The sequence below is a fragment of the Enhydra lutris genome, unplaced genomic scaffold, assembly GCF_002288905.1.
Source record: "Enhydra lutris kenyoni isolate GAN:26980312 unplaced genomic scaffold, ASM228890v2 scaffoldscaffold117, whole genome shotgun sequence".
Taxonomy (NCBI): domain Eukaryota; kingdom Metazoa; phylum Chordata; class Mammalia; order Carnivora; family Mustelidae; genus Enhydra; species Enhydra lutris.
In genome coordinates, this window is record NW_019154201.1 from 451,625 (window position 1) to 479,029 (window position 27,405).

The following is a 27,405-nucleotide window of genomic DNA, read 5'->3' on the forward strand; positions in this document are numbered from 1 at the left end:
CCCAATAGTCTGGAGAGGAGAGGCTGTGGGCAGCAGCAGCAATCCTCCGCTTTTTAATGACAGAAACTCGCAGCTGTCACTACATACGGCTGTCGAGCTAAAACTCATCCTGCGTCCCAGGGACTACGGGGAGGCAACGGACAATGGTCTGCGGAACTGGCGAGCCACGCCCTTGAACGAGGGCACAGAACATGCCTTCCAAGGGCTCTCCTGTCCCCATAGGAAAGGAAGACAGGAAGTTGGGGCCTGGTGCTGCTGTCCTGGGCCACAGGAGGAAGTCACAGATTATGTGAGCTAGACGGCACCACGAAACTGCCACGATGGGTCCTGTTTCTTCTCTTGGGCTGTTGTGTGAAAGAGAAACTTCCCTTGTTTAAGCCACTGAACTTTGGAGTCTCTTAGAGCACCCTACCTGCCTAACCAGTATGTTGATACCAGGATCTTCTGGGACTCCAGCAAACAAGAGGAATCCTACGATGGCAGGATCCTCCTCAGCACCATCTAACTCGGACTACACTTAAAGTAAGAGTGGGGTGATCATGGGGGAATAATTCTGATGTCAGGAAGCCAGTCCTGTTACTGACCACTATTTAGCGCTGAGCTACAAGTGAGAGAACTTGAGATGTAAATCCTTGCAGGTAGAAGTGGATTTCCAATGAATAAACCAGGAAGAACTGATTGTCTTTTCTGAGAGGAACAGGTTTGACCGAATTCCTAATGGTAGTCTAACTCCTGTCCTAATCCCTACCTCCTTTTCAGATCCCAGATCACGAGAGGGCCAGGGATGGTATCCGTCAACAACTGAGTGAAAAAGTCTCGTTTTCACATCGTGAGTATCCTTCAACAGGGGAAGGGAAAGCATGTGCAAGTCCAGCCACATATGATGTTACTTGTGGTGGGGGTCTAGCCAGGAAAGCAGCCCATGCCAGGTAGTCTGGGAGTGACAAGGGACAGTCACAGCAGGCAGCAGCTGGAACCCTTGGCAGAGGGCACAGCGGAGCCCAAAAGGAAGCCTTACTGGCAAGGGAGCCTGGCAGTTTCACATGCAGATTAGCAAAAACGCTATTCTACACAAGGCTGTGCAATCCTTCCGAATTTCCAGAGGTCTTTAATAAAGGGCATTTATCCCTAGTTCATAAATATGCTCTGTTTGATGTGTCCTGCCACCATTTCTACACCAAATTAGCAAGGAAGAAAATCCAACTGGTATTTCTTTACATATGTCTCCAAAGTTGCTGACTTTAAGGCTCATCTGTTCGATGAAACTCACTTGCTGAGTGGGATCCACAGTACTGTCCTCCAGCTCCTGATGCCCTCTAATCTCATAGGAGAAAAGGGACTATCCCAAAATTACTGTTTGCCTTAAGCTTAGTTCCCTATATGTGAACGTACACAGGGAAGGAGCGCTGTGGGTTGGGGATTAGGGAAAGTTTTATGAAGGAGATGAGCTAAGTCTGCTTTCTGCTCTTGGTCACATCCCTTGGGGACCATCAGCGAGGTGCTGGAGTCTCCTGGGAAAGCCCACACCCGTTCCGAGGTCCACGGACGTGGGAGCTTCAGCTCTGCCCAGGAGGGGCGTTCGCACGTAGGAATCCTCAAATGCCACCAACCAGGCTTCTTCCCCCTGAAGCATCGTATCTCTGGTATCAAGCCTGACTGCCACATCTTGTGAGTGAAGGCAAAGCAGGGGTGGCACTAGGAACGGGAAGGAGTCCAGATGCCCCAGCAGGGCACAGGGCACTCCTAAGCCTACTGGTCATGGTCTCCAGAGGCTTGAGAGAACCAGGTTTATGTCTTGCTCCCGTTTGCCGCCACGTGGCCATCCTCATGCTGTCGCCAGGGTGGGGCGTTGTGCAACCGAGGTCAGTGCTCTGGCCCAGAAGGGACACACCTGCAGGCCATCTTGCTAGCCCTAATGCGCCAAGCTTCCTGCCCCACGGCAGGCACCTTCCGTACCCCCCAAAAGGCAGGGGAGGAGGAGCATTTGGTGGAGAGCACCAGTGCTTACCACAGAACTCCAAATGTTGACTGGACTAAGTGGGACGGGTTGATTTGGGCCAGACTGCAGACCGTGCGACAGCCACACCGTGTGCTCGGAACTCAAGCCAACGTCCACTGCGGACGGAAGTGGAGGAGGCTAGTACAGGGCTGGCTCCGGAGCCAAGCCAGGCTCTCAGCAGACAAGGAGAAAGGAGGGGGCACGAAACACACTCAGGAGCCATGAGCACGGCTGACAGGGTGAGGGACAAGGATGTTGAGGATGGCAAACCTGGAGGGTTCAGAGACCAGAGTGACTGTGTCACTACCACGAAGAAGCCGGTCAGGGGAAGGTGCGGTTTTCTGGATGAAGAGGAGGCAGTCCGCTTTCAGCACCCCGAGGTTTAGGTATTAGGAAAATCCCTTTCAGATACCCATCGAGTCTTCCCAAATGCACATTTAAAGCTCCCAGGCACCTGAGTGGCTGTCGGTTGAGTGTTCGACTCTTGATTTTGGCTCAGGCCATGACCTTGGAGTCCTGAGATCAAACCCCGTGTCATCGCCAGGCTCTGCACTCAGGGGGCAGTCTGCCTGGGATTCTCTCTCTCCCTCCCCTCCGCTTTCTCTCCCAAATAAATCGATCTCTGGGACACCTCCGTGGCTCAGTCAGTGAAGCATCTACCGTCGACTCAGGTCATTACCTCAGGGTCCTGGGATCGAGCCCCGCAACAGGCTTCCTGCTGAGCAGGGAGCCGGCTTCCCGCTTCCCCCTTTGCCCCTCCCCCTGCTTGTGTGCAAGTGTGCGCTATCTCTGTCAAAGAAATCTCCGAAAATAGTAATAAAATCTTAAGAAAAAAATAAAGCTCACAAACAAAATGAGGTGTCCTGTGAGATACCTTTAAGCTGGCTCCCATTCCCTGCTCCGTGGAGTTGCGACCCAGACTGTGTGAAAAGCATGTGGACCATTTCCTCCGGCGGTTCCCAGGCCAGATGGAGGGCCGAGTGGATGAGAACTTTCAGGGGCTTCCCAGAGCCACTGCCCTCCCGCCGCAAGGCTGCCGTGACCCACGCACTTCCCACCCGGCCAGGAAGCTCGCTGTTGGAAAGGGACGTCTCGGTGCTGTGCTGCTTCCCGAACCCTTGACCAGCTCAAGCTCCAGGAATCAAGCTGGGATGCGAGAAGGGCCCGCCCCACGCCAAACAGGCCCGCCCCCCAAAAAAGGAAGAGCAACACAGTTTAGTGCCGCCCATCGTTTTCAGGAAAAGACATCGCCAAAGTACACTTGCTACCAGCATCTGCACCACTCGCAGGCAAGTGAGGGCAGGCACAAAGGGCAAACCGGGGCTGCTGCTGCTGGTTTTAGACGCCGCTGATGACCGAGAATTCCTTCCCGTCTAGGAAAGGCCTGCAGGTTCTTCCAGCAGCTCGTGCCTATCCACCAAACCGGACAGTAGCGGCATCAACAATCCTGTTTGAATTTCTCACAGTCTGCACGAGGTAGGAGATGTCTGGCTGACCTGGTGATTTCTAAACACCAGGCTCCCCCTCAGTGGGAAGACGTGGGTCCTTCCCTCAGCACAACATTCCGGCTTGCCACCCCCCAGCCGGGACCCGGCCGCTGCCGACCTGTGCCCAGCCCCTCGTTACCACCCACTGCATGCCCGCAGAGGGCACAGCAAGCCTCGAAACGAAATCCATGCATGCGTTCATTGAGTGCTCACAAAGGTTTAGCAACTTTACAGAGGAAAGGAAAAGGTTCGGGGGCACAGAACCATTCCTCTCCTGATCACTGTAGAGAAAACCAAGATTGCAGCCTCCCCATTTCAGGGAGTTGGGGCGAGAAGGATGAGAAGGCGGTCAGATCCTCCCCTTAGGCTGTGCAGCGCCTGTGTCCCTGGCCCCTGGTTATGGAAGCGGACCAAGCAGCGGCCCAGGAAAGAACTGCATAAAGGCTACCACAAAGCCACATTCCGGGATCACAAGTTTCCTTCTCGGCTGCACAGTGTTGTCCTGCTGGTCACTAATAAGAACACTTAACAGAAGACCTTCCGTGTCCGGCTGACTTTTTTTTTTTTTTTTTTTTTTTTAAGATTTTATTTATTTATTTGACAGACAGAGAGATCACAAGTAGGTGGAGAGGCAGGCAGAGAGAGAGAGGAGGAAGCAGGCTCCTTGCTGAGCAGAGAGCGGGATGTGGGACTCGATCCCAGGACCCCACGATTATGACCTGAGCCAAAGGCAGAGACTTTAAACCACTGAGCCACCCAGGCGCCCCCCCGGCTAACTCTTTTTGATCAAAACGAGAATATGGGGGGCACTTGGGTGGCTCAGTGGGTTAAGCCTCTGGCTTCAGCTCAGGTCATGATCTCGGGGTCCTGGGATTGAGCCCCACATCAGGCTCTCTGCTGGGCGGGGAGCCTGCTTCCCCCTCTCTCTCTGCCTGCCTCTCTGCCTACTTGTGATCGCTGTCTGTCGAATAAATAAATAAAACCTTAAAAAAAAAGAATACGGATGGAAGAGGGGGAACTGGGTCATGATGTGGAGGCTCAGAGAAGTACTTACGGTCCGGCTGCTGTCAGCCGTTACTGTCGTGGGGCCCAGCGGTGAAGGCAGCCCCCCATACAGGGACATGCTCAGGGACATGCCCGCAGGCCGGAGGGCACCTGCCCTTGGTCTCTCGGACAGCTCAGCAAAATTCTTCTCCTTCATACCCACCTGCGTGTGACAGCGGGCGCAGCGTGGGCTAGGGGGAAGGGCACGGCTAACACACTGCCATTCTTCTGCTGTGGTCAAAAGCAGCACAAGTTAGCTTTCACACCCATCTGAATCTTTTAGCAGAACAGTAAAGCGCTCTTTTAAGACAAGCAGTTAAACAGTTTATAACAACACGAAATAAAAGTTACTCCCAAATATGGCAAAATATATATATTAAAATAAGGCCCCCCAATGAAATAAGAAAATCTTTAACAAAAAATAGTTTATTGCACAAAATTTAAGGAATTCCCCAGCACACTTAAATTTATAAAAAAATCAACATGCTTTTTAAAGTTACAATTGTTGTGCATGGTGACACCTTTCCCCTAACGGCCCCGACCTGAGGACTCCCTTTCATGAGAAAATTTTTAACAGAAATGAGTAACTTAAAAGCCATCCAGTTTTCTAGATCCTCTACAACATTACCCTCAAGGATCCCATTATAGCCTGAGACCACCACACAAACAGATTTGCCTGGACCGTGTTTGAGTAAGGCTCAGGATGTCTCACACGTCACAGCGTTCTTGAGGAAGGCTCCAGGACATTTGCTTTCAGACACGCTGGTCCCTTTCACTACTAGAAATCTTTACACAGGACATTTCATTTCTATTTGAAAAGTTACTCACAGGAGTAGGAATAATGCCATGGCTTCTGTAGTAAGTATCCCTACACCAAGAAAAGTCTTCCAACGGAGAAAGACTGTGATGAGAATCTTCCTAGCAGGTCTGTCCCACGACCTGGACCCAGGCCAGGGAAAAAGTCACTTTCACATCCTGTCAAAACGTTGCCTGTCATACCTTCCAAACAGTAGAACAAAACCATGTAAACCCATAAGATCCGCAGCATCTATCCAATGTGTTGCATGGAAGTCAGTGATAACCACACTGCGACAAGCCTTTCCTTGGAACGTAAGAGAAACAAGAAATGACATCACGAACTGTCCAAACCAGCGTCCTCTGCAGTGAGGGCATGACCTACACAGTCGCCACACAAGACAAGTGACACACACAAACATGACATAACAGCAAGCCTGTTCTTACAAATACTCCAGACTGGACTACTGTTTTCCATGAGTAAATCCCAAATTCACACGTTCTGCCCACAAACAGAATATTTCAAATGATACTCACTGCAGAACGTAGCCTGGGAGGTAGCAGTGCCAATCAAGTCCCTCAGAGATTGAAAAATAAGCCTCAACAAATCAGAAGCGGGGGATTTCAAAGTCCAGCTTCCTCTCTCAGGAGACTTGTTAAGGAACCCTAAAGCCAGTGTCAGGGGCCCTTGAACAAAAGGGCCCCGGGTCAGGTGCTGCGGGCCACACAGGTGACATCGCAGCGCATGGGGACAGCCAGGGAAGTCAGACCAAAGGCAGGCTGGGTGTTGACAGAACGGAAAGATGGGGTGACGACAGTGGCACAGGATGATGTCGGGAGAGCAGGGGGCACTGCCGCTGCGGGCCGGCACGAGCCCCCGCGTGCATAGGCACCTGCGCCCACCCACACACACGCACAGGCACACGCACCTGCCCATGCCCACACATGCACAAGGGACACACACCTGTATACGCCCACATGTGTGCAGACACACCCACCCACACACGCACAGGCACGCACCCACACACAGCAAGCAAGTAAGACATGAGGCAAACGGGGTGAGGAACAGAAATCCGCTTTCACTTGAGGATTATTCAGAATCCGTTTGCCCTCTCCTAATGACCAATGCGCAGGGACCGGCTCTCACTGGCAGAGCGCCAACAAGCAGCAGTGGGAAAGTAGCCGCAGCGTGAGGCTGGGTGTCAGGTCTTGGTTTGAACATTAAAACTGAGGATGAAACACCCCAAATAAATAAGGATGTAAATTACAATTTTTCTTTTCTAATGGTACAAAAACAATTTTGTCAAAAACAATTTCCAACTTAAGATGAAAAATAGGATATATTTATAATGAAAAATCTTCAAGTATTATTTCAAGATTAACCCTGTACAAGTGATATACATACTTCAGGAATTTCAATACTTGCTAGGGAATTTTTTTTAAACACTAAGCATCTTTGTGGTTAACGCTACTTTATCAATTAACCTTCTGACAGTGTAAGAGAAGACAAACGGCTTGAAAATACCAAACCGTTTTCTCCACAAGAGAGACATTAAGAAGCAAGTCAACAGAAGCATATCTGGCCTGATCAGTACCACTTCCGACTTCATCCTAAGACCCGCAGATCTGCACCAGGGGCCTCTCTTCTCTAACTATGATAACTATCAGCTTGGATTTCCTAGCCAACGTGGCCAGGGGACAAAGTTACAGCCCTCATGGGTCAGACAGTCAAGTAAATCTCCCAGGCTCAGGGAGCCAGCTTCCGAATCAGACTCTCACCTATAGGAGAGCTCAGGAGGCCTCCACCACCTTCCCACAGAGATCACCTGCCCCTGCTAGAAATCCCTCCAGATGAGAGGTTACAGGGCCTCTGAAGGCTGTCACCACAAGTTCAGCATGTCTCCTGATGACCACACAGGCCCCAATGGATGGATTTTCATGTGGGCACGGTGGTGGGGGAGTTGGGGCAGGTGGGAGGAGGCCTGGAGAAGCCTTGCGCCTGGCTCGGAGCCCTGCAGGAAGCCCTGGTCCTTTCTCCCCACCTCTCCTATGACCTCTCCCCAAACATCACCCATGTCAGGCCAGTGTGCAGTCACTGGTAACCTTGTGGCCACTAGGCCCGCCCAAGGGACAGCCAAGGGGAGTGAGGCCGGGCAGCGTCAATGGTCAGGTGGGGGTGGGGGTGTGCACGTAGGATGAGGCTCTCAAAAATAAAGTGAAACGGAAACAAAAAACCTTTCACTCCAAGAATATTTGGTTTTAGAAGGTACAGTAAATAAAATAATTATATTTCTTAAAATATAATTTTCTGACTGACATCCCTAAATCCTACAAGTACGTTACTTCCTGACAGCAGATTTTCAAAAGGCAATCGATAAAAAGACAATTCAGGTCATTCTTAAATAATATGGACATATTCTTTTTGAAGATTAGCTTATGATTTTCAGTATTTATATACACATCCTATGGTGAGATAACTATTGAAAGCAAAATAAAACCAAAGGTGCAAATCAAGTTTCATTTCTGCAGGGAGGTAAAGCTCTCACTGAATCAGGAAAGAGAGAAATGGGACCCAGTCATGCAGTGTTTCCACCGGTGGCCACTGGCGGGCATCAGCCCTCAGAGAGCGGCATCTAAGGTCACTCGACAGAGGCCTTCTTCTGGAAGGAACCTTTCAGACACATTCAGAAACTCACTGAGATCTAAACTAGGTTGTTAGCATTTGGTCATTTCGTGGGGAAGCTAGCTGTGATCTGCGAATGACTATTTCTCCAATCCTTGGCTCCTGTTCAGTTCTTTTACTCCTGAAAAGGCAGATGCAAAATTTCAACTTCATCTCTTAGGAAACACAGAGCAAACAGTCAAATAAATAATATTGATAAAAGAAAATTCCTTTGGGTAGTTACAAGCACTCGGAGCGGGGGTGCTCAGTGGTTGCTGTTCCAAGTGCCTGTCCGGAGACCCTGCACTGACTGTGTCGCTCTGTATCTCCTCTGGGGTTGGCATGATCTCCCGAGAGAGCAGCGCTGGCAGCGGGGTCCCCCTGCGTCCATGAGGACAGGGACTCATGCACGGTGACGGCGTGTGCCTCCATCTGGCGCTGCAGGCTGTCCATCTCCTGCCTGGGCAGACCGGGGAAGCAGAGGAAGGCAGGCCAGTCAAATGAGAGCCGGAAATGATGCTCTGACTTCCCCAAGGGGCAACGGGTCCTCTCCAACATAGACCTGAACAAGCATCTCCGGCACCCTCAGGGGGCGGACAGACCTATTTGGGAAGCAGCACCCATGCGGTCACACGACTTATGGGGCTCAGTATTTCTCTCTGCATGTGCAGAGGTCTGCATACACGGGCCTGCGCTCAGGGAGAGGGTGGGTGAGACATCACTGAGGGCCTGCATGCACAAGGCCTCCATTCACAGGGTCAAAAAGATGTCCCCACAGGGCCATGCCCCGCCAACACTGGCCTCAGGCTGGTGGGAGCAAAACCTCCAGCTATGTGTAGGGCTCCTAAGGGCCACCCAGCTCCAGGCAGGCCTCCCGTACAAGAGGGACCGAGGGCCTGAGTGATCGCACATAGCCCAGACCTGCCCAACCTCTCTGGGGCTTGTAGGGCTGGCAACAGGATTCCCCCAAGTCGAACACGCCATCTACTTCCAGGGCCCAGGGAGGACACAGAGCGTGGCTCATACTTCAGCTGCTGAAGACAACTGTTGAGGTTCCTGAGCGGTTCCTTGCTCACGGCAGGCGGGGGCCTCAGCAGCTCCTCCAGCAGCGAGGCTGGGACAGGGCAGTCGGGGATCTTGACTGGCGTCACGGGGCCGGAAGAGCTGGCCTCGCCTTTCAGTTCCTTTCTCTGTTTTTAAAAGCACGCGGTTAGCCCTCTCGCTTGGAGGTGGACACCAACCACAGCTTCCCCTACGCGGCGCTCGACTGTCACAAGCGCAGCCCCGGGCTTCAGGGAGTGCCGGCGGGGAGCTGAGCTCCTTCCTGACGCCCCAGAGCACACCGGCTCACACGGCAACCCGCAGCGCCGGCTGCTTGGGAGGACGGGCCAAGCTCACCGAGAACACCCCTGTGGGGACGCTTTCCAGAGGACCACAGCCTTGACCCCACAAATCCCTAGGAAATTAAGCCTATTTTTAACTCCTACAACTCCCTTTTCTAGAACTTCAAACTCTTTCCACAGACAGGCAAACAGGCTAAACAGACTCTGAGTCTGAATGATTTCTTGGCACCTGGAGGCACCAACGCAGACCGAGCGGGGAAACCGATGACAGGTGCACAGGGGACATGCGCGGCTTCCCGGGGCCCCCAAGCCACGCGGCAGCTGCTGGCCCCAGCCGGCGCACCGACTCGGCCAGGGGCTCTTGTGAACACCAGCAGATGAGCCTTCGTATGGCTTAGAAGGCGTATTACAACAAAACGATACCTGAATCCATAAAAAGCAGCAAAAGGCTCTGGGAAAAGGCACCAAAATAAAAGGGTTTGGCCCGTGGCCGAGCCCAAGACCCTGGCATCATTTATTTCGCACAGGAGCTGCCGCACACTGGCTAAACAGAACTTCAAGGCTGAGTGACCGGAGGGTTGCCAGCCGCCTGCCCAGCAGGGGTGCTGCGGGCCCAGGGAACCCCGCGAGGGCACCGAGCCTGAGTACCGTCTTGGCCGCGCCACGCCGCAGGTCCAGCCTGAGCTGCTGGTTCTGCTGGAGCAGAGTCTTCATGTTGTTCTTCAGCTCTGACACTTTAGCTTGAAGCACGAATTTCTCCTTTTGGGTTAGGGACAGATCTTCCCGCACAGTCTCCAACTCCGCTTTGACATTCTAAAAAAAGGGAAGTCACACGTTTTTAAAATCTGAAGGATCTTACCTGCGCTGCTAAGATCTGTGCATGTCCCAAGGGTAAGGGCTGGAAGCGTAGCGCTCACTTCCCCATGATGCTGCAACTGGCGCTGCCACACCAGCCTACTTCTGCCCCACGGTCTGGGCTGGGCAGCATCCCCTACAGTCACACCCGCAACGTTCTTACCCAAAATTCAGAGTCTCTGCTGAGGAACGAGCGCGATACTTCCATGTCCACTGTCTACAGCGGACCCCGAGTCACCTGTTCCAACTCCAAGGTGAGCTACTGGAGTAAGCGTCCCCATTAGGAAGAAAGACATAAATCAATCCTGTCACTCCAGCCGTGCACAAGTAGGATCTCCTGGCAAGACTCTCTTCCTGATCCTTTACGCAAGCAGTCAAGCCCGCACATAGATCTCTTTGTGGAAAAGTGTATCACAGACTCGTGAACTTCCCACGTTCGCGGTCTCATTGCCTGGGCTTTGTCAGGTCCCAGTCCTGGTACACTTCACACAGCCCGGCCCAGGGCACACGGAGTGCTGGGCTGGGCCTCCTTTAGCTGTGTGACCTGGCCTTCTCTCTGAAATGGGTAACGTCCGCAAAGCGGCTTAGTGGAAGCGCTTGGTTCGGGGGTAACTCATGTTACGCACTTAGCACCTTGTGAGGAGCAGCCCTGGACTTTCTGCCCCAGGGCCTTTCCACGGCACGCACCTGCAGCAACTGCTGTATTCCATCCAGTTCCTTCTTACTCTGCTGCTCCGTCAGCTCCAGCTGCTGCTTCAAGGACTGGACTTCTCTTTCCTTCTGATCCACCTCCCACTTGAGATTTTCCATCTAGAGGAGGGAGAAAGTCACATGAACAAAAGAATTTTGAAGTGGCTTTTTTACACTATAAATTGCTCTAACTACATCTCTGTGTACCGTTTAACATCATACTTAGAAAGAATAAATATCCCTTTCCAAGCAGATAAGGAGTGGGGGAACTGAATGTGTCAACAGTGGAGTCTAGCTCTGTCAGTCCTGCTAACTGGAGGTGCAAAGCCTCCCCGGCGGGTCACCTCTTGGTTTCCTATAGGCTGTTTGTTCAGCTGCTCGTCCAGCTGCTTCTGCAGGAGCTGGAGCTGGGTCCGGGCCTCCGCCAGCTCTGCCTGGAACTGTGCTATTTCCTGGGAATGTTTCCCCTCTTGAATCCTAGCATAAAAAACAAGGAGGCATGAAGTCACAGCAGTCCTACCCCCCCCCACAAAGTGGTTCCCCACTACGGATGACAGAAACTCACACGCTGCTCACTCTGGGCAGGGACCGTTCTAGGAGCTCTGGGGTGTTGTGTTGTGACTGGGCGTCACAGACGCCCCCGGGAAGGACATTTTACTAGCCCATTTTATGGAGGACAATGGGAGAAAAGCCCCCTGCATGTGCTCAACTCAAGGCCGCCCTAAATGGAGGTTGCCGTGAACCTCAGTGGTGGCGCCCAGACCTCGGGACACATGCCCCTCATTTGGGGCTCTCTGCTCTTGGTGAAGGACCCTCGGGTATGCAGTGGGGACACCCGTGTCCGGCCAGAAACTTCAGAGTTGAGCTGCAGGTTTCCTAAGACAGAGATTGGATACATTCTCCTTCTTATATCTGCCTCCAGAGTGCACGAGATTTGCCAGAGCCTGGGTGACCTGCATGTGTGGGACGTCCTACCTGGAAGATGTGGCGGCCCCCGCCTGCCCACCCCCAGCCGGGGCGCCGACCCAGCCCCCACTGGCGGCACTCACTGGAGAGCATCGGCCTCGGCCTGCAGCTTCCGCACCAGCTGCTCCTTGGCCTGCAGCTCCTTCTTCACCTCACTCAGCTCCAAGGTGGCAGCCTTGAAGTGACGGCGGTCATGTCCTGCTTCCGCCTTGGCGGCAGCAACCTGCAAGGACAGAAACCAGCGTCACCAAGGACAGCGGCCAGAACCACACGGAAGGCGCCAGCGTGCTGTCTGCGAGGGGAGCCACCGCCGGCCCCACCCGCGTCCCAGCCGCCCCTGCCGTCGTTTCTTCCGAAGCTTCTCCAACTCCCCGAGGACCGAAGCCCTAACACACGCCTGGCACACAGGCAGGCGACACGGACGCCAGCGTCTGCCGAACTAACAAATGCACACGAGGTCTGGATAGTTTTGGTCGTCCTCCTCAAGGACATCTGCCTCGTTCTTGTTAAATCCAGTCGCTGCGGATGTTTCTGGGGAAGAAAGCGCCGTCCCCGCACACCGAGGAACCGCGGTGACGCTACTCCTAACTGCACCAGGACACAGTCACCTTCCCATGGCCGACTGCAGTTTCTCCCAAGGTTTCCAAGACCGGCAAATTCTCAGAGTATAACAAAATCTTCCAGTTTCCTTTCCAATAACTCAGTTCTCTTATCTAATAACACAAGCAAGGACTTCTTTTTTTCAAGTTTAATAAAGGGTGCCTGGGGGGCTCAGTCGGTAAAGCAACTGCCTTGGGCTCAAGTCATGATCCCAGGGTCCTGGGATCGAGCCCCACATCGGGCTCCCTGCCCAGCAGGGAGTCTGCTTCTCTCTCTGCCTGCCACTCCCCCTGCTTGTGCTCTCTCTGCCAAATAAATAAAATCTTTTTTAAAAAATTAAAAATATAAAAGTTAAATAAAAACACGATATATGATAGTCAAATTTAGAAAAATCTCTTACAAAAAGAAACAAAACTCCAACAAAAGATGTTAACAGTGGTTTATCACTAGATGCAAATTCAAGATGATCTTTAATCTTACTTTTTTTCCTTTTTACTAGTATGTACTGTTTTTACAATCCAGATAATTATATGAAAGCCACTTAGAGAGATAAATGATGACTGTTCAGCTACTGCCCTTAAAAAAGGAAGCCCATGTCACATATCCATCCTTTTCCCCAACACTTTTATTTACAGATTTCCTAGTTTCATCTTCATTAAAGGGGGAGTAAAATTAGTAAGTGAGCAAAAGATAGGAATTGGGGGAAAAGTAGAAAAGTAGGGAGGGCAGCTGACTCAGCTCAACTCCACGCGAGGAATAAAAACTGACCACGGGGAGGGATGGGGTGGCTGGTGAGGGACACTGGGAGGGCATGTGCTATGCTGAGTGCTGTGAACTGTGTTAAGACTGATGAATCACAGACCTGTACCCCTGAAACAAATAATACATTTTATGTTAATAAAATTAAAAAAAAAAAAAAACCCACAACTACAGGCAAGGCAAACGGGAGTCTGTTCACAGTAACAGATTCTTCAAGAGCGAGCAAGCACACACGCATGTCGGGGGGGCAGGGGGAGAGAGAATCCCAAGCAGACTCCCTGCTGAGCAGAGCCCGATGTGGGACTCGGTCCCAGAACCTGAGCCAAACTAAGCCAACCAGGCATCCCCCATAGCAACATGTACTAAACAGATCTTAAAACTGTTCTCTCTTAAAAGAATATTCTACTGTTGTGCCCCCAAAAAGGGAAGAACGTTTCTATCATATCACCATGGAGACATTTTTAAAGGATATGACAAACACCCTTGAGCGTGTGCACACAACAAACACATTCTAGCACTGGGTGTGGTACATAAACAATGAATCTTGGAACACTGAAAAAATAAAATTAAATTAAAAACAAAAAACAAAAAACCCCACATTGTGAACATCTCTCCGGTGCCGGGGCTGGGGACATGAGGGTAAGCGAGTCCTGGCCCTCAAGCCATGATGCTGATGTTCTGCTGAGGAATCACGGCTATGCACTCGCTGAGGAACCATAGGGGCTAAGGTCTGGCCCAGGCCATAGGGGCGGCGAGGCAGGCCTCTCTCTGGAAGACTGACCTGATGCACTGGCGGGCACCTGAGCACGGGAAGGAGCCTGCCAGGAAACAGTGAAGGTGCATGCAACCTTCTTTCTCGATTGCTCTCTTCACACTAACGGGGTCATCGCTCTGCAGTTTGTTTTAACTCAAGACTATGTGTGCGACACTGTCCTCCAGCAAGTATGTCTACAGGGCTCTGTGCGTGCGTCTTGGCCCATATGACTGCATCTGGGTTAATCCAAGTCCGCTCTTCTAGGGACGGACATCAGAGCTCCCTCCAGCTGCTCACTGTGACCAAGGCTGTGATGACACTGCTGTCAGAGCACATCAACAAAGATATTCGTACAATAAATTCCTAAAAGGGAAGTGAGGCATCAAGGGTACACATACTCAGTTTTCAGAAACACGCATTGCCACAGGCTCGAAGCTGCAGTTCAGAACCAGGGGGAAGCTAGCCACTCACCTGTTCCTTGAGGCTGTGCACTTTGGCCTTTTCTCGCTCCAACGCGGCCTGTAAGGTGTGGACGAGCTGCTTCGTCTGGCGGTCCTCCTCCTCTTTCCGCTGCAAGACGGCCTGCACCTACGGCACATCACCAGAGCGGTAAGGGAGGAAGACCTGTGGGGCCCCAGTGCCCCGCACAAGGCGGCCAAGGAGAGAGAATTCCATCTCTGGAAAACATAAAGTCTGAGATGGCCGTTTTCAAGCACAGAGCAAGGAACCCAAAGGCTGCCTGTAATCAGGGCTTAGAAACACACACGTCCCTGGTGGGGCAGGTAACGCAGATGCAGGGGGCCACCAGACATGGCAGGGGTAGGAACCAGTGCCAAATACAAGTTCATAAACTCTCTGGTGGCTGGATAATTTGAGACAGGGGCTGGATCTGGCTGCTGACTGCCCCGTGAAGATGGCCCTTAAGTGCCAGGCCTGCTTCCCCATCCTCAGAGAGGCCGCAGAGCCTGAGGAGCGAGAACACGGTCTGGAGAGAGCCCCCAGGGTTCATATCCCAGCGCTGAGTCACAGAGCCCGTCACAAACAGTGGGATCAGCTTGAGCAGGGAGGCCCCCACCCGCCAGGAAGCTAACGGACGGGGCACAGCGCCTCCACACCTCGGTAAGGGGGGCATTAGCAGCTCCCACCCCTGCCCCACCCCGCAAGGCTCCAAACGTCACCAGATCCTCCCTGTTTCCTGTCTCTGCTTGTGGGTGGCAGGGACAACTGCATGAGGTGACGTGCACCAGACCCAGAGCCACCTGCCCTGCAGCCAGTCCCCCGCCTCTGGCAAAGGGCCCGAGTACCTGAAGGTTCAGCTGAACCAGGTCTGCCTCCCTCTTGGCCAAAGCTGTTTCTAAGATGCTGTTGTGCTCCCGGAGAGCGGCGTTGGACTGCCCCAGGCCTGTGAGCTTCCCTCGCTCGTGCTCTAACTCAAGGGCCAACTTCTTATTCAGCTCCTCAAGGCGCTTTATCTTCCTCCTAAAGCCTCTGGATTCTTGAAGCTGAAACAGATCAAAGCCACTGTGAACCGACACGAGTACCTGTTCTGGCTAACGGGGCTAAGCTCCCCACACCAGGAACACAAGAGCTGTGCCAAAAAGCTCCAACAGACCACCCAGGACTGCAGCAGATACAGCACACCCCAGGTCCCAGCCCCTAGCTTTCCCCCAGGGAGCCTGGGACCCTGGGGTGAGCCCTTGGTGACATCATCACCAACCGCCACATGCAGCATCACCTGAAGCCACAGCCTCTCTGGGCCCGAGAGTCACATGAAATTCTTTGAAAGAACAGGTTTTCTCAAAAAAAAAAAAAACAAAACAAAACAGGTTTTCGCATTATTTGCAACCAGAGTTCTTACCGGCTACATCTTCATCCTCACACTCTGACAACCCACTACTGAGGGGTGCTCGAGAGAGCGTGTGGGGAGCCTGGCGGTAAGGGACAGGGTGAGAGGGACCCAGACAAGGGGTCAGACGACACACAGAAGCACGGTGCGGAGGGTTCCGCCTCTCCAGAGCCGCACAGGAGCAGAGAGGCCCGTCCAGCTGTGCAGGGACGGAGCGCGACCTACCTCGTCCTCCAGCTCCAGCACCTTCTCCCGGTACTCCTCCAGCTCCTGGCTGGTCAGTGCAATAATCTCCTGGAGCTCCTTCTCCAGCATCGTCTTGCTGTGGCCGACAGCCTGCAGCTCTGCCTCCAGAGCCTGGATCCTCTCCTACCAGCCAGGACGGGAAGGGGGATTTCGTCGTGAGCTTCCAGACAGCATGTGACAGGTGCTCGCCTCCCTCCCTGCAGGGCTGCCTCGCACCCACCGTGTCAGCGGGCTGACCGCCTCACCGGCGCCTCTCCCTGGACCTCCCTCCCCCGGCGGAACCCAGTGACCCCACCACAGCGGGCGCACGTTAACAACTCACAAAATAACTCCTCCAGTTAAACGTTTTGAAAATACAGAAAAACTGACTTACAAACAAGAATGACAAATTACTCGCTGCAGCAAGCAAAGCGCACCCGGTGTGGCAGAGCTCCTGGCACACGTGTGCGTACACGCTTGCTGCTGCGGCAGCCCCTACTCTGGTCCCTCCATGTGTGTCTCCTCGCACAGCCATTCTGATCAAGGAGGGTCTACCGCTTCCTCCACTTGGGCCTCGTTTTACTGAGGATCAGGAGGTGAGTGACGTGCCGACTTGCCGACACCCCATTTTACAAGTGGTGAGGCACCAACCAAGCCAGGACCCCGGCTCTGAGGCTGCTGTGGGGGGGGGGGGGGGGTGGAGACACGACAGCAGGCCCCCGGACGCATTTACAGTCTGTCCCTGACACCGGGGAAGCCAAAGAATCAAAAAACAAGCCTAGAAATATTTTTAGATTGAAGGGAAATTGCAACTTAATAAATTTCCCTCCTCCCACTATTTTATAATTAGGTAAAAGAAGTACTAAATTGGGTGCCTGGGTGGCTCAGTGGGTTAAGCCACTGCCTTCGGCTCAGGTCATAATCTCGGGGTCCTGGGATCGAGTCCCGCATCGGGTTCTCTGCTCAGTGGGGAGCCTGCTTCCCTCTCTCTCTCTCTTTCTGCCTGCCTCTCTGCCAACTTGTGATCTCTGCCTGTCAAATAAATAAATAAATAATCTTAAAAAAAAAAAAAGTACTAAATTTACCTAATTTGGTAAGAAAACAACGTGCTATATAGCTTCCCACTTTTAAATTCTTACATAGAGAAAAAAAAAAAAAACAAGACAAACTTTGTTTAGTAAGAAACACAATCACTAAACGTAAGTGAAATGTTGGCTAGGAATAAACAAAAAAGCAAATTAAGAGAATCGGATAAAACTTGACGCTGGCCAGGGGCGCCTGGGTGGTTCAGTGGGTTAAGCCACTGCCTTCGGCTCAGGTCATGATCTCAGGGTCCTGGGATGGAGCCCTGCGTCGGGTTCTCTGCTCCACGGGGAGCCTGCTCCCCCCACCCTCTGCCTGCCTCTCTGCCTACTTGTGATATCTCTCTCTCTCTGTCAAATAAATACATACATACATACATACATACATAAATCTAAAAAAACCTTGATGCTGGCCAAGATGGCAGGGTGTGGGGCCCCGAGGACATGGAGATGCTTCGGTAGCCTCATCCCAGGAATGATAAATGCCCCAGAAGCCCAGAGCCCTCACCCTGCTGGCCCCATCCACCATCCTCCTCCAGGACATCCACCCACTTAGCCTAAAAAACAATCCAGAGCAGAAGGCTTCCACCTCGTGACGTGATAGCAGGAAGAGCAGAGCCCAGGACCCTCCCCGTGCACAGGGTCCCTCTTCCTTCCAGTCTGAGTATTTATAGCCACTCCCATCCCGCTCTAGCCCACACTGGCCGCCTTCCCCAAAGGACTGCGGGCAGCAGAGCTACCTGCAAGCACCCTCCACCTGGACACTGGGTGCGGCCCCCATGCTGGCCCCTGGCCTGCCCCGCCGGCTCACGGCCTTCCTTTCTGAGTGATCACTTGCCACCTGTGGCCCAGCCTCTCTGCAGCCTTCGTGTGGTCCTGTGATCTCTCAGCTACCGCAGGACAGCCCACGTAGTCTCCCCAAGAGCCTCACCTGACCTCAGCTGTGCTTCAACACTGCCTGTCCATGTCCCACCACAGAAGACAGAGAGCTCACCCTGCCCAAGCCATTCCTCAGCCCTCCATTCCACACCAGCCCTGACACAGACTGACCATGGCCCACCCGCACACACCCCAACCCCTGCGGCAGAAACACCCCCGCCCCCACCGGCTCACCATGCCCCTTAGATGCACAGCACGGGTCTTCCCGCAAGCCTTGCATAGGGGCAGTCCCCTGCTGAGATGTTCCCCTGTGTACTCTCACGCCTCCCACTTATTCAAAACCACTTCAAAGATCATTTCCTTCAATGGCGCCGGGGTGGCTCAGTGGGTTAAAGCCTCTGCCTTCGGCTCAGGTCATGATCTCAGGGTCCTGGGATCAAGCCCCGCATCGGGCTCTCTACTCAGCGGGGAGCCTGCATCTCCCTCTCTCTGCCTGCCTCTCTGCCTACTTGTGATCTCTTTCTGTCAAATAAATAAATAAAATCTTAAAAAAGAAAAAGATTATTTCCTTCGAAAAGCTTTCCTGGACTCTGCAAATACACCCCCCACACCCCCTCCCCACGGGCACTCAGGAAATCCCTCCCTAGACACCAGGGCGGTGTGGAGAAGGACAGGAGTGGGCAGGGAGGCCGAGGGAGGAGGGGACGGTGTGCCCTGTGCAGGCATGCAGGGGCTAACTGAGAGAACGTGCGGGCGGCGATCAAGCCCTTGGTCACGCTGCTAGTGCATGACACTTTACAGAGATGTGGCCGACACGCTAAGTTCTGCCCTGGGTCTCCAGTCTTTCTCGAGGTCTTCAGAATGTGAACGTTTGTAACACAGGGAGTCCCCAGTACTGAGTCTGCACACCTGGCACCCCAGCCAGGAGCAGATGGGTTACCCACGTGCAGAGGGAGGTCGCTGCCACCGCCGGCCACCTGGGCTCTCAGCTGGCTCAGTTCTGCCTCTGCCGCCTCCTTGGCTGCGAGGGCCTCCTGCAGACGGCGGCTGAGGATGCCCACCGCGTTCTCGTAGGCCTTGTGCTTGGTCTTCATCTCCTTCTGAGCGCTGCTCAGGTCTGAGCCCAGCCGTTTCATTCTCTGCTTCTGCTCCGTGATGGCCCTGGGGTGCGGCAGGCAGGACAGAGAAGGAGCCCGAGCTCACTCCCAACAAGACGCCCTGGCGCCGGCACAAGGAAAGGCTGGTCCTCACCCGCCCGTAGCCCCACCCTGGCTAGCTGCTGCTCCCCCCAGACCCAATCCCCCAGACAGGGCCGGTGGCAACATCCCCCCCAGAGCCTAGCACTGCACCTCCTTCCGTCCTGCTCCCCTCTCAGAGCCGCTCCAGTGACCTCATGGAATACAGAGAACGCTGCTGTCCTCGCAGACACACACGCCCAGTGCTCGGAGCAGCAGTAATAAACCCAACAGTGCAGCTCACAGGTAACCTCCGGCGACGAAAGTAAGGTCGTGCAGGACACGAGACGCCACAGACGTTAAAGGCCCCAAAAAGCTACTGAGTGCGCACGCGCAGCAGGAGGGCTACACACACGTCAGCCCTGCGGGGGGACCAGGGAGGGGCCGGGGCTGCCACGTGCACCTGCCGTGGAACACACACACACACAGGGCTGTGCCTGTGAACCCCGGGCAGCCACGAAGCAGGGCGGGGTTCGCCCTCCGGCCTTAGCTTTGCAATCTGACTTCCCCGGCTGCCTCCAAGTGGATCCTGTGTTGCCTCTCCTGGGCAAGGGCTCCACTGATGGCATGTTCGGGGTCCCCCGGCCCTCAGCTGCTGTGTGTCCCCGACAGGGCTCGGGGCCGCCTGCGCCCACCCCTTCCGCCCCCGCATGGCTCGGGCGCACGTACTTGGTGGCTTCTTGCTGCAGCTCTTCGATCTGCTTCTTGAGCACCGCATTGGCCTCCGTAAGCGCTACCATCTGCTCTTTATCAAACTGCAAAGACTTCCGAAAAAGGGGAGAAAAGAAAGTGAGCAGAGCAAAGCCCTCCCCTGCAGCCTGCTTCCCAGGACCAGACTCTCGTGGCTCAGCGTTGCTGGTCCATGGCCACCGTCAAGCACTAAGGCTCTGAAGGACCCTGACAGAGGTTCGCTCTCTATATAAGCGATCACGCTAGAGCTGTCCAGAGCGCTGCGGGGAATGGCCAGGTCAGCCTCTGCCCGAGGCTCCGCCCGCAGTCCCCGAGGGAGCAGCCCTCCCCGAGCCCCCCAGGGCCCCTCCCAGCGCCTGCTGGAGTGAACTATCAATGGCTGACGGCCTCCAGCCTGGTGCTGTCTCCAGTGAGGAACCTGTCTGTCTGCCTGTCCTTCTAGGATGGGAACTCCAAGAGGGACTTGTTCCAGGCTGTCCTGCCCTCTACCCTGCACAACAGACCCCAAGGCACATCTGGCCAAACCCTGAAGTCAAACGCGTCCCACCTGCAAGTGTGCCTCCATCTCGTCGCGCTCCCTCTGTGCCGACTGGAGATGCCCTTCGAGGTCGGCCATCTGCTGGTGGACGTGGGACATCTCCTTCTGCAAGCGCACGTGTTCCACCTCCACGGACTTCTTCTCCCCTTGAAGCTTAATTAACTCCTGCCTCAGCTCCTTCAGCTCCGAGTCAAGCCTCTTCTTCGTGGCCTTCAGCTCACCGATGAGCTGGTCTTTGGAGGTGGCGTCCCGCCGATAGGCCTCCACCATCACCTGCCCGACAAGACAGAGCTGACGCGCAGCCTCCTTCAGCGGAAGGGCTCACTGCTGGTACACGGCATGCCACGTCTTGCACTACGGACAACGCGTTTCACCAGCTCCAGGACACAATTAGCTGAGGCACAGCGTCACCTCAGCATCTGAGCACGTCTGGGAGATGCGCACAGGGTCACCTGGTGGCCTCCCCTTCCCTGGGGCCCGGGCAACTGCTCCCGCTCAGCCACATGGCCACGCTTCCGCTGGGTCCTCCCCCTGCTGGCGTCCCAGCAACAAACTCCAGAACCACGTCTAACTCCCTCGGGTCGGCCTTCCTCAAAACACTGGTGCAAGCCACACTTGGCATTCCTTCCTCCAACAGCCGCACGGGCTCCGCTCCCATGCTACGTGAGCCCCCGCCCTCCGCATGGGCCAGGACCTACTACAGCGCTAGAGCAGGGTGTCGTATCTGCGAGACGCGCTAACGGGAAAGTCAGTCTTTGTCGTAGCCCAGCTCATGCCCTCTGAGAGGACAGAGGACCAAGATCCACACCACAGATGCCGACCCTACTCTGAAGCCGTCCCTGACTGAAGACCGTAGAACGGGAGGGATGAGAGAGCAGCTAAAAACAAGCCTGCGGGTCTAACATTGCTTCCCACTTGACCAGTTTTGTTCTGGAGAAATGATTAAGCCACACGGCATTTTTTGTCACACACTTGCTGTGCATAAGGAAAACCAACATGTTTTTACCTTTTGTTGAAGAAACTGCTCCTTTATCTTCTGTGTCTGCTTCTTCAGGGTGGCGGCCTCCTGCTGTAAGTGCTCCACCTGCAAAGGACACGAGCGCAGCCGTCACTGAGGCCGCTCTGCTCCCAGGGAGGCCGGCGCCCGCTCCCGCCTGTCTCAGTCCACAGTGAACCCACCAGCGAGCAGACAGCAACACAGGCAAGACTCCAGTGTGACAGTGTCCCAAACCCCGTGTCTCCACACTTTTCAGGGGTCAGAGCTGGAATCCCTCTTACTGAGCTGACAGTAAGAGCAAATTCAGCCTCAACCTGAAGGTCCCTGCAATCCCCCAAACTACGCCCCCACTGCTTCTCGACGTGCCTTCATGTCTTGTCTGAAAAGTGACAGGTCCCAGGGCAGTGCTGGCAGAGGAAACACAGGCTCCCTGGACTTTACATCCCAGAGGGAAACCCGCCACCAATCTCCTCATCCTCGATGCTCAAGAGAGCGATCTAAAGGCGAACTGTTCCTGCCGCAATACTGCTGCCCGCATCGCTGCACCTTCCTTGTGCTGTTTTGTTTGTTTTTTTTTTTTAAGATTTTATCTACCTATTTGACAGACAGAGACCACAAGTTGGCAGGGAGGCAGGCAGAGAGAGAGAGAGGAGGAAGCAGGCTCCCTGCTGAGCAGAGAGCCCGATGCGAGGCTCGATCCCAGGACCCTGGGATCATGACCTGAACCGAAGGCAGAGGCTTTAACCCACTGAGCCATCCAGGCACCCCCCTCGTGCTGTTTGTTAACGTTCGCCTACGTCAGGTCACGTCACGCTGTTAGCGTAACAGCTCCCCGGAGTGGCATGCTAGCTCATGTGCATATGTGCCTGGACCCTTCGCGTCTCCCGCCCTCACCCGTGGACACACGACCACCGTGCCACATGTCCAGGGGGCTCCACTATGGGCAGGCAGCAGAGAAAATCCAAACCCTCCACGCAACTTTATCCACGTCTGAGTTCCACATCATCTGTGGACAGAAACTGGGGTTTCTTGGTGGATTTCTTTTTCTTTCTCTCTCTTTTTTACGATTTTACTTATTTATTTGACAGAGAGAGAGAGAGAAATCACAAGTAGGCAGAGAGGCAGGCAGAGAGAGAGGAGGAAGCAGGCTCCCCGCCAAGCAGAGAGTCCGAGGTGGGGCTCGATCCCAGGACCCTGGGATCATGACCTGAGCCGAAGGCAGAGGCTTAACCTACTGAGCCACCCAGGCGCCCCCCTTTCTTTCTAAAATTTATTTAAGCCTTGTTTAAGAGCAAGAGACAGAGAGAGAGCACGTGTGCTTGAAATCTGGGGTGGGTGGGGGGACATGCAGACTCCATGCTGAGTGTGGAGCTCAGTGAGGGACTCAATCCCATGACCCTGAGATCAGGACCGGAGCCAAAGTCAAGAGTGACTTAACCGACTGAGCCCCTCAGGTGCCCTTCGGCAGATTACTTTCACAGCACCGAACACGACACGGTTTCCCAGCCCTCAGCACCTACATCCCCAGCAGTTGGAGGGAAGCACACGGCCTGCTGGTATGGTTCCCCCCGCCACCCGAGCCCTGGGTCCTGGGCTAGAAGCGTTCTTCCGTGTTTATGAGACAAGGTGCTCCAACAAAGGAGCCAGCAGCCAGCACCGGTCCTTCCATGTAACCGCAACTCATCACAGAATGGCAGCAAAGTGCATTACCTGGCTGGACTTCACGGCCAACTCTTGCCTCAACTGCTCTAAAACCTGCGATGTCTCCTCGGTGCCCTCCTCCAAGCGCTTGGCTCCTCTGTCCAGTTCCTCCCTGCCACTCCTGGCTGCCTGCAGAGCCACCTCTAAGACGATCTTCTCATTTTGCAGGAAGCGGATGGTGTCATCCCTGGAGGCGGCCTCCCCCTGCAGCTCCTCCAGCCGGGCGTGCAGCTCGTCGTAGCGCATCTGCAGGTCACCGAGGGACTGCTCCCGGGCCTGCAACGTCTCCTGTGTCGCGGTGAGCTGCCTCAGCAGGTCGAGGTGCTCCTGCTGTAACACCGCAAGCTGCTGGTCCCGTTGCTGCAAAGTCAGATTCACCTGGAAAATAGGAACTCAATTCACAAGGACTGCCCTGCAACGAAAACCCTGCCCCTGCTCCGAGAGTGTGTTCAGGGCGCTTTGGGGTCAGTGTTCCATATGGAAAGTTCTGGGGTGGAAGAACACAGGAGTCAACCACCCGGCCAGGTGTGCAGCAACAGCCGGACTGCTGAGGAGACATGGTAACGGATTCAACAGACACTGGCCCCAACGTGGGCAGCGAGGCCAGCCAGGCGAGGACGGGCCGTGTGCAGCACCGGGGCAGCCATAAAAGGCACGGTGGGCGCTTGCCTGCTCCAACCGCTGCTCCAGGGACGCCGCCGAGGCCGCCACCTTCTGCAGCTGCTCCTTCTCGTCCTCAAACTCCTCCAGCCTCCGCTGCAGGTCCTCCTCCACCATCGTCTTTGCCTCCTGAATCTGCACGAAGGCAGCTTCCTGGTCCAACATGTCGGCCTGAGCACAGAAAACAGTGTTTTTAAAAAAGAAAAACACTATCAGGATAACCTGACAACCACAGCAGACTGAGTGGGAAATCCTCATTCATATCACTGTCCTGTCCTCGACCCGCACACTGAGGAGCCAAGGGACACAGAGGCCCAAGGCTGGTGACCTCCTGCTGCCCAAGAGAGAGGCCGCCTCACCCACTTTCTGGCCCACGATTCCCTCTGCTGACGCCCGGGCCGACTGGGTCAAAGTGAGCAGAAGACCAGCTTGAAGAAATGGGATAAAAGGGGTGCCTGGGTGGTTCAGTGGGTTAAAGCCTCTACCTTCGGCTTGGATCATGATCCCGGAGTCCTGGGATTGAGTCCCGCATAGGGCTCTCTGTTCAGCGGGGAGCCAGCTTCCCCCCGCCCGCTGCCTGCCTCTCTGCCTACTTGTGATCTCTTGTCTATTAAGTAAATAAATAAAATCTTTAAATAAAATACATCTCCTCACCAAAAAAAAAAAAAAAAAAAAAAAAGAAATGGGATAAAGTGATGAGCGACCCCTGCCTGCCTCTAAGGCAAGGACAGGCTATAGAGCATCCCTGTGTTGGGGAAGGGATACTGGGAACATTTTTTTTTTTTTTTAAGATTTTATTTATTTGACAGAGAGAACAAGGGAGAGAGGGAACACAAGGAGGGAAAATGGAAAAGGGAAAAGCAGGCTTCCTGCCTAGCAGGGAGCCCAATGTGGGGCTCAATCCCAGGACCATGGGATCATGACCTGAGCCGCCCAGGCTCCCCTACTGGGAACACTCTTACTCAGTTGGTGAAACCACAGGAGGGCTGTGAGACAAACATCGCATTCCTTACGGTGTGATCATGTAGACAAGACCCAACACGTAGATGTATTTCTCAGGGAAAAACATCAGTTTATAATTTAAAGTTCTTTCAGTTCCTTGGTGCTGAGCCCTTGTAGCAGATGCCTGCTATGCCACAATGATCCCCCATCACCCTCGTCACCCGTGAGGACACGGGTGTGTGCAGAGAGGTGGGAGACAGAGGAGGGGCCACAGTCCCAGGACACCGTCTTTCCACATCCTTGGCACACAACTGCCAGGCCACACGCTGCCCAGATGCTGTGCACCGTCCCCGACAAGCCTGTCGAGTACGCGTTATCACCCTCATTTCATAGAACAAGGGAACAAGGCTCAGAGAAGGTAAGACACCATATGGGGTCTCAGAGCTGAGGAGACCAGTCAAAGCTGCTGCTCCCACCACCCCGGGCATAATCTGTGGAGGCAGCCGGTCCTGTCCTAACTCAGGCGTGTGGCTGTGGGGGTTAAAGAGGACACAAGCAGAGAGCACAGAGATAAGAAAATACTTGTTCCTATGAGGCCTTCTGAGATCCAACATGCTGAACTGTTGCCCCCACCTGCCAGCCGGCCCCAACCCCTGCCCAAGTGCAAGGCCCACGTGGGAGAGCCGAAGACAAGTCAGCGCCAGCAGCTCAGATCAGAGAGACACAGGAGCTTCCCGTGAATGTGAGGGTCAGAGTCCCCAACCTGAAATCACTGCCACTTGTCCTAAAGGTTAGCTTAAAAGACCCTTGAATGTAAGCATACACAAGGTCAGTGTTTATGTCCGCGTGTTTGTCAACTTGAACCTTGACCAGCGTGAAAACGAAGCCCCAACCCCAGACGAACAGCAACAGGCTGAGGTCCCGGAACGCAGAGCCCTCACCTCGATGCCCTGCAGCTGGACAGCAATGCGCTCCTTCTCCTTGATGGACCTCTGCTGTGTTTCCGTCAGCTGCTGCGACAGGGATACGTTCTCAAGTTTCAGGTGCTCCAGGAGGCCTGCCTGGGTCATCTGTCCAACCTTCAAAGAAAAATTCCACAAGGTACAAAGTGGCCAGATTTCACGCTCAAGTGCAGACTGGGCTATCCCTGAGGCCGGATAGGGAGGGTCCCTACCCAGCGATGGCCCCTGGGGGAAGCTGTTCCCCAGGACCCCACCACACAGGGCTCACGGCCCACCCTCCTGTCACTCACCCTGACACCTGGACCACCTGGGCTGCTGTGCCTAAGAGGGGCAGGCCGGCAGTTCCGAGGTCAGGGGTCAATTCCCCCAAGGCTATGCACTTTGTTGCAAGACCTACACGAACGTTCTCAGTGAAGGTGTACGTGTCAGCCCAGGGCTGAGGGGCCTCATCTGGTTACAGGACAGCAGGGATTGGAATCTGCCCCAAAAATGACCTGACCAAGGGGCGCCTGGTGGCTCCGTGGGTTAAAGTCTCTGCCTTTGGCTCAGGTCGTGATCCCAGGGTCCTGGGACCGAGCCCTGCATTGGGCTCTCTGCTCTGTGGGGAGCCTGCTTCCCTCTCTCTCTGCCTACTTGTGATCTTCTCTGTCAATTAAATAAATAAAATCTTAAAAAAAAATGACGTAACCAACTAGGACCAGATACATCTCATGCCCTGCCCTCTCAGTGCCTGTCTGAGATACCGGCCAGGCTGACCCCTGGCTGTCACACAGTCAGGCCTCCCCTGACCCACCGTCTCTCACACAGAAGGTATCCAGCACAGCATGCCAGCCCCGAGAGGGGGCTCAGGAAAGAGAAGCCCTGAGGGAACAGGGGTCTGTGACTGGATTTTCCCGCACATTACTTCCAGATCTAATGTGGACACTTCTTGACTTGTGAGATGCGGATGTGACCAGAAGTTGTGAATGCTGGGGTCTAACTGGAAGCTACCCAGAGCAGAGGAGGAGGCACCATTTGCTGGGACTGTGTTCTAAGGCAATGAAAGAGAAAAGACCACCCTGCTCTGTCCTGCCTCTTGAATGTGCCTGGCAACATTTCTATGTTAGCAGGGAAAGGAGGAAATGCCTTCACCTTCCTAATCAGGAATGCTGACCCTGGGTTCCCAAGGTATCTGAGAAAACACAGTCTTGGCTCTTAGACTCCACTGCCTGGGGCCCTCCCTCCACTTCTGTCTTATGTCAAGATACATAAATGTAGCTTCTTTAAATATGCCTTTAAATATGCATTTATGCCTTGTATAAATGACTGTCACTTCAAGCTTGCATTAACTTGCACAGTGATTTCCATGTATGTTGTAAGTAGAATAAATGCTTATCCGTATGGTCCTTTGGCTTAAAATACATGGAACACAAATTTAAGAATACTTCTATGTCATGTATTCACAGACTTTAGATTTTGTGTGTGTTTTTTTAAGAGCATTTGGTGGAGTTAGTACTTTATATCTTCTACTTAATAAATAAGTGTTTTTTTGTTTATTTTTGGTTTTTTTTTTAAACATCTGTGCCAGGGATTCTTTTTTTTTTTTTTTTAAGATTTTTATTTATTTATTTGACAGAGAGAAATCACAAGTAGGCAGAGCGTCAGGCAGAGAGACAAGGGGAAGCAGGCTCCCTGCTAAGCAGAGAGCCCGATGT

General features: G+C 53.8%; 1 protein-coding gene across 4 annotated transcripts in view; it reads right to left on the reverse strand.

The window, feature by feature from the left end:
* Positions 1 to 4,947: 4,947 nt before the first annotated feature.
* Positions 4,948 to 27,405, reverse strand: part of LOC111139774 (golgin A3) — a 46,329-nt gene continuing 23,871 nt past the window's right edge. For 2 of the 4 annotated variants that reach the window (XM_022492156.1, XM_022492154.1), the window contains exons 9-23: positions 25,691 to 25,828; positions 23,817 to 23,978; positions 23,157 to 23,525; positions 21,456 to 21,533; positions 20,459 to 20,740; positions 19,891 to 19,985; positions 18,931 to 19,147; positions 16,026 to 16,169; positions 15,259 to 15,456; positions 14,426 to 14,542; positions 11,925 to 12,064; positions 11,220 to 11,352; positions 10,873 to 10,995; positions 9,979 to 10,143; positions 8,455 to 9,177 (exon numbers count right to left, since the gene is read on the reverse strand). In XM_022492156.1, coding sequence (XP_022347864.1) covers positions 8,746 to 9,177; positions 9,979 to 10,143; positions 10,873 to 10,995; positions 11,220 to 11,352; positions 11,925 to 12,064; positions 14,426 to 14,542; positions 15,259 to 15,456; positions 16,026 to 16,169; positions 18,931 to 19,147; positions 19,891 to 19,985; positions 20,459 to 20,740; positions 21,456 to 21,533; positions 23,157 to 23,525; positions 23,817 to 23,978; positions 25,691 to 25,828 — 2,793 coding nt within the window. In that variant the 3' untranslated portion in view covers positions 8,455 to 8,745. The other 2 variants (XM_022492157.1, XM_022492155.1) reach the window with 2 other exon arrangements.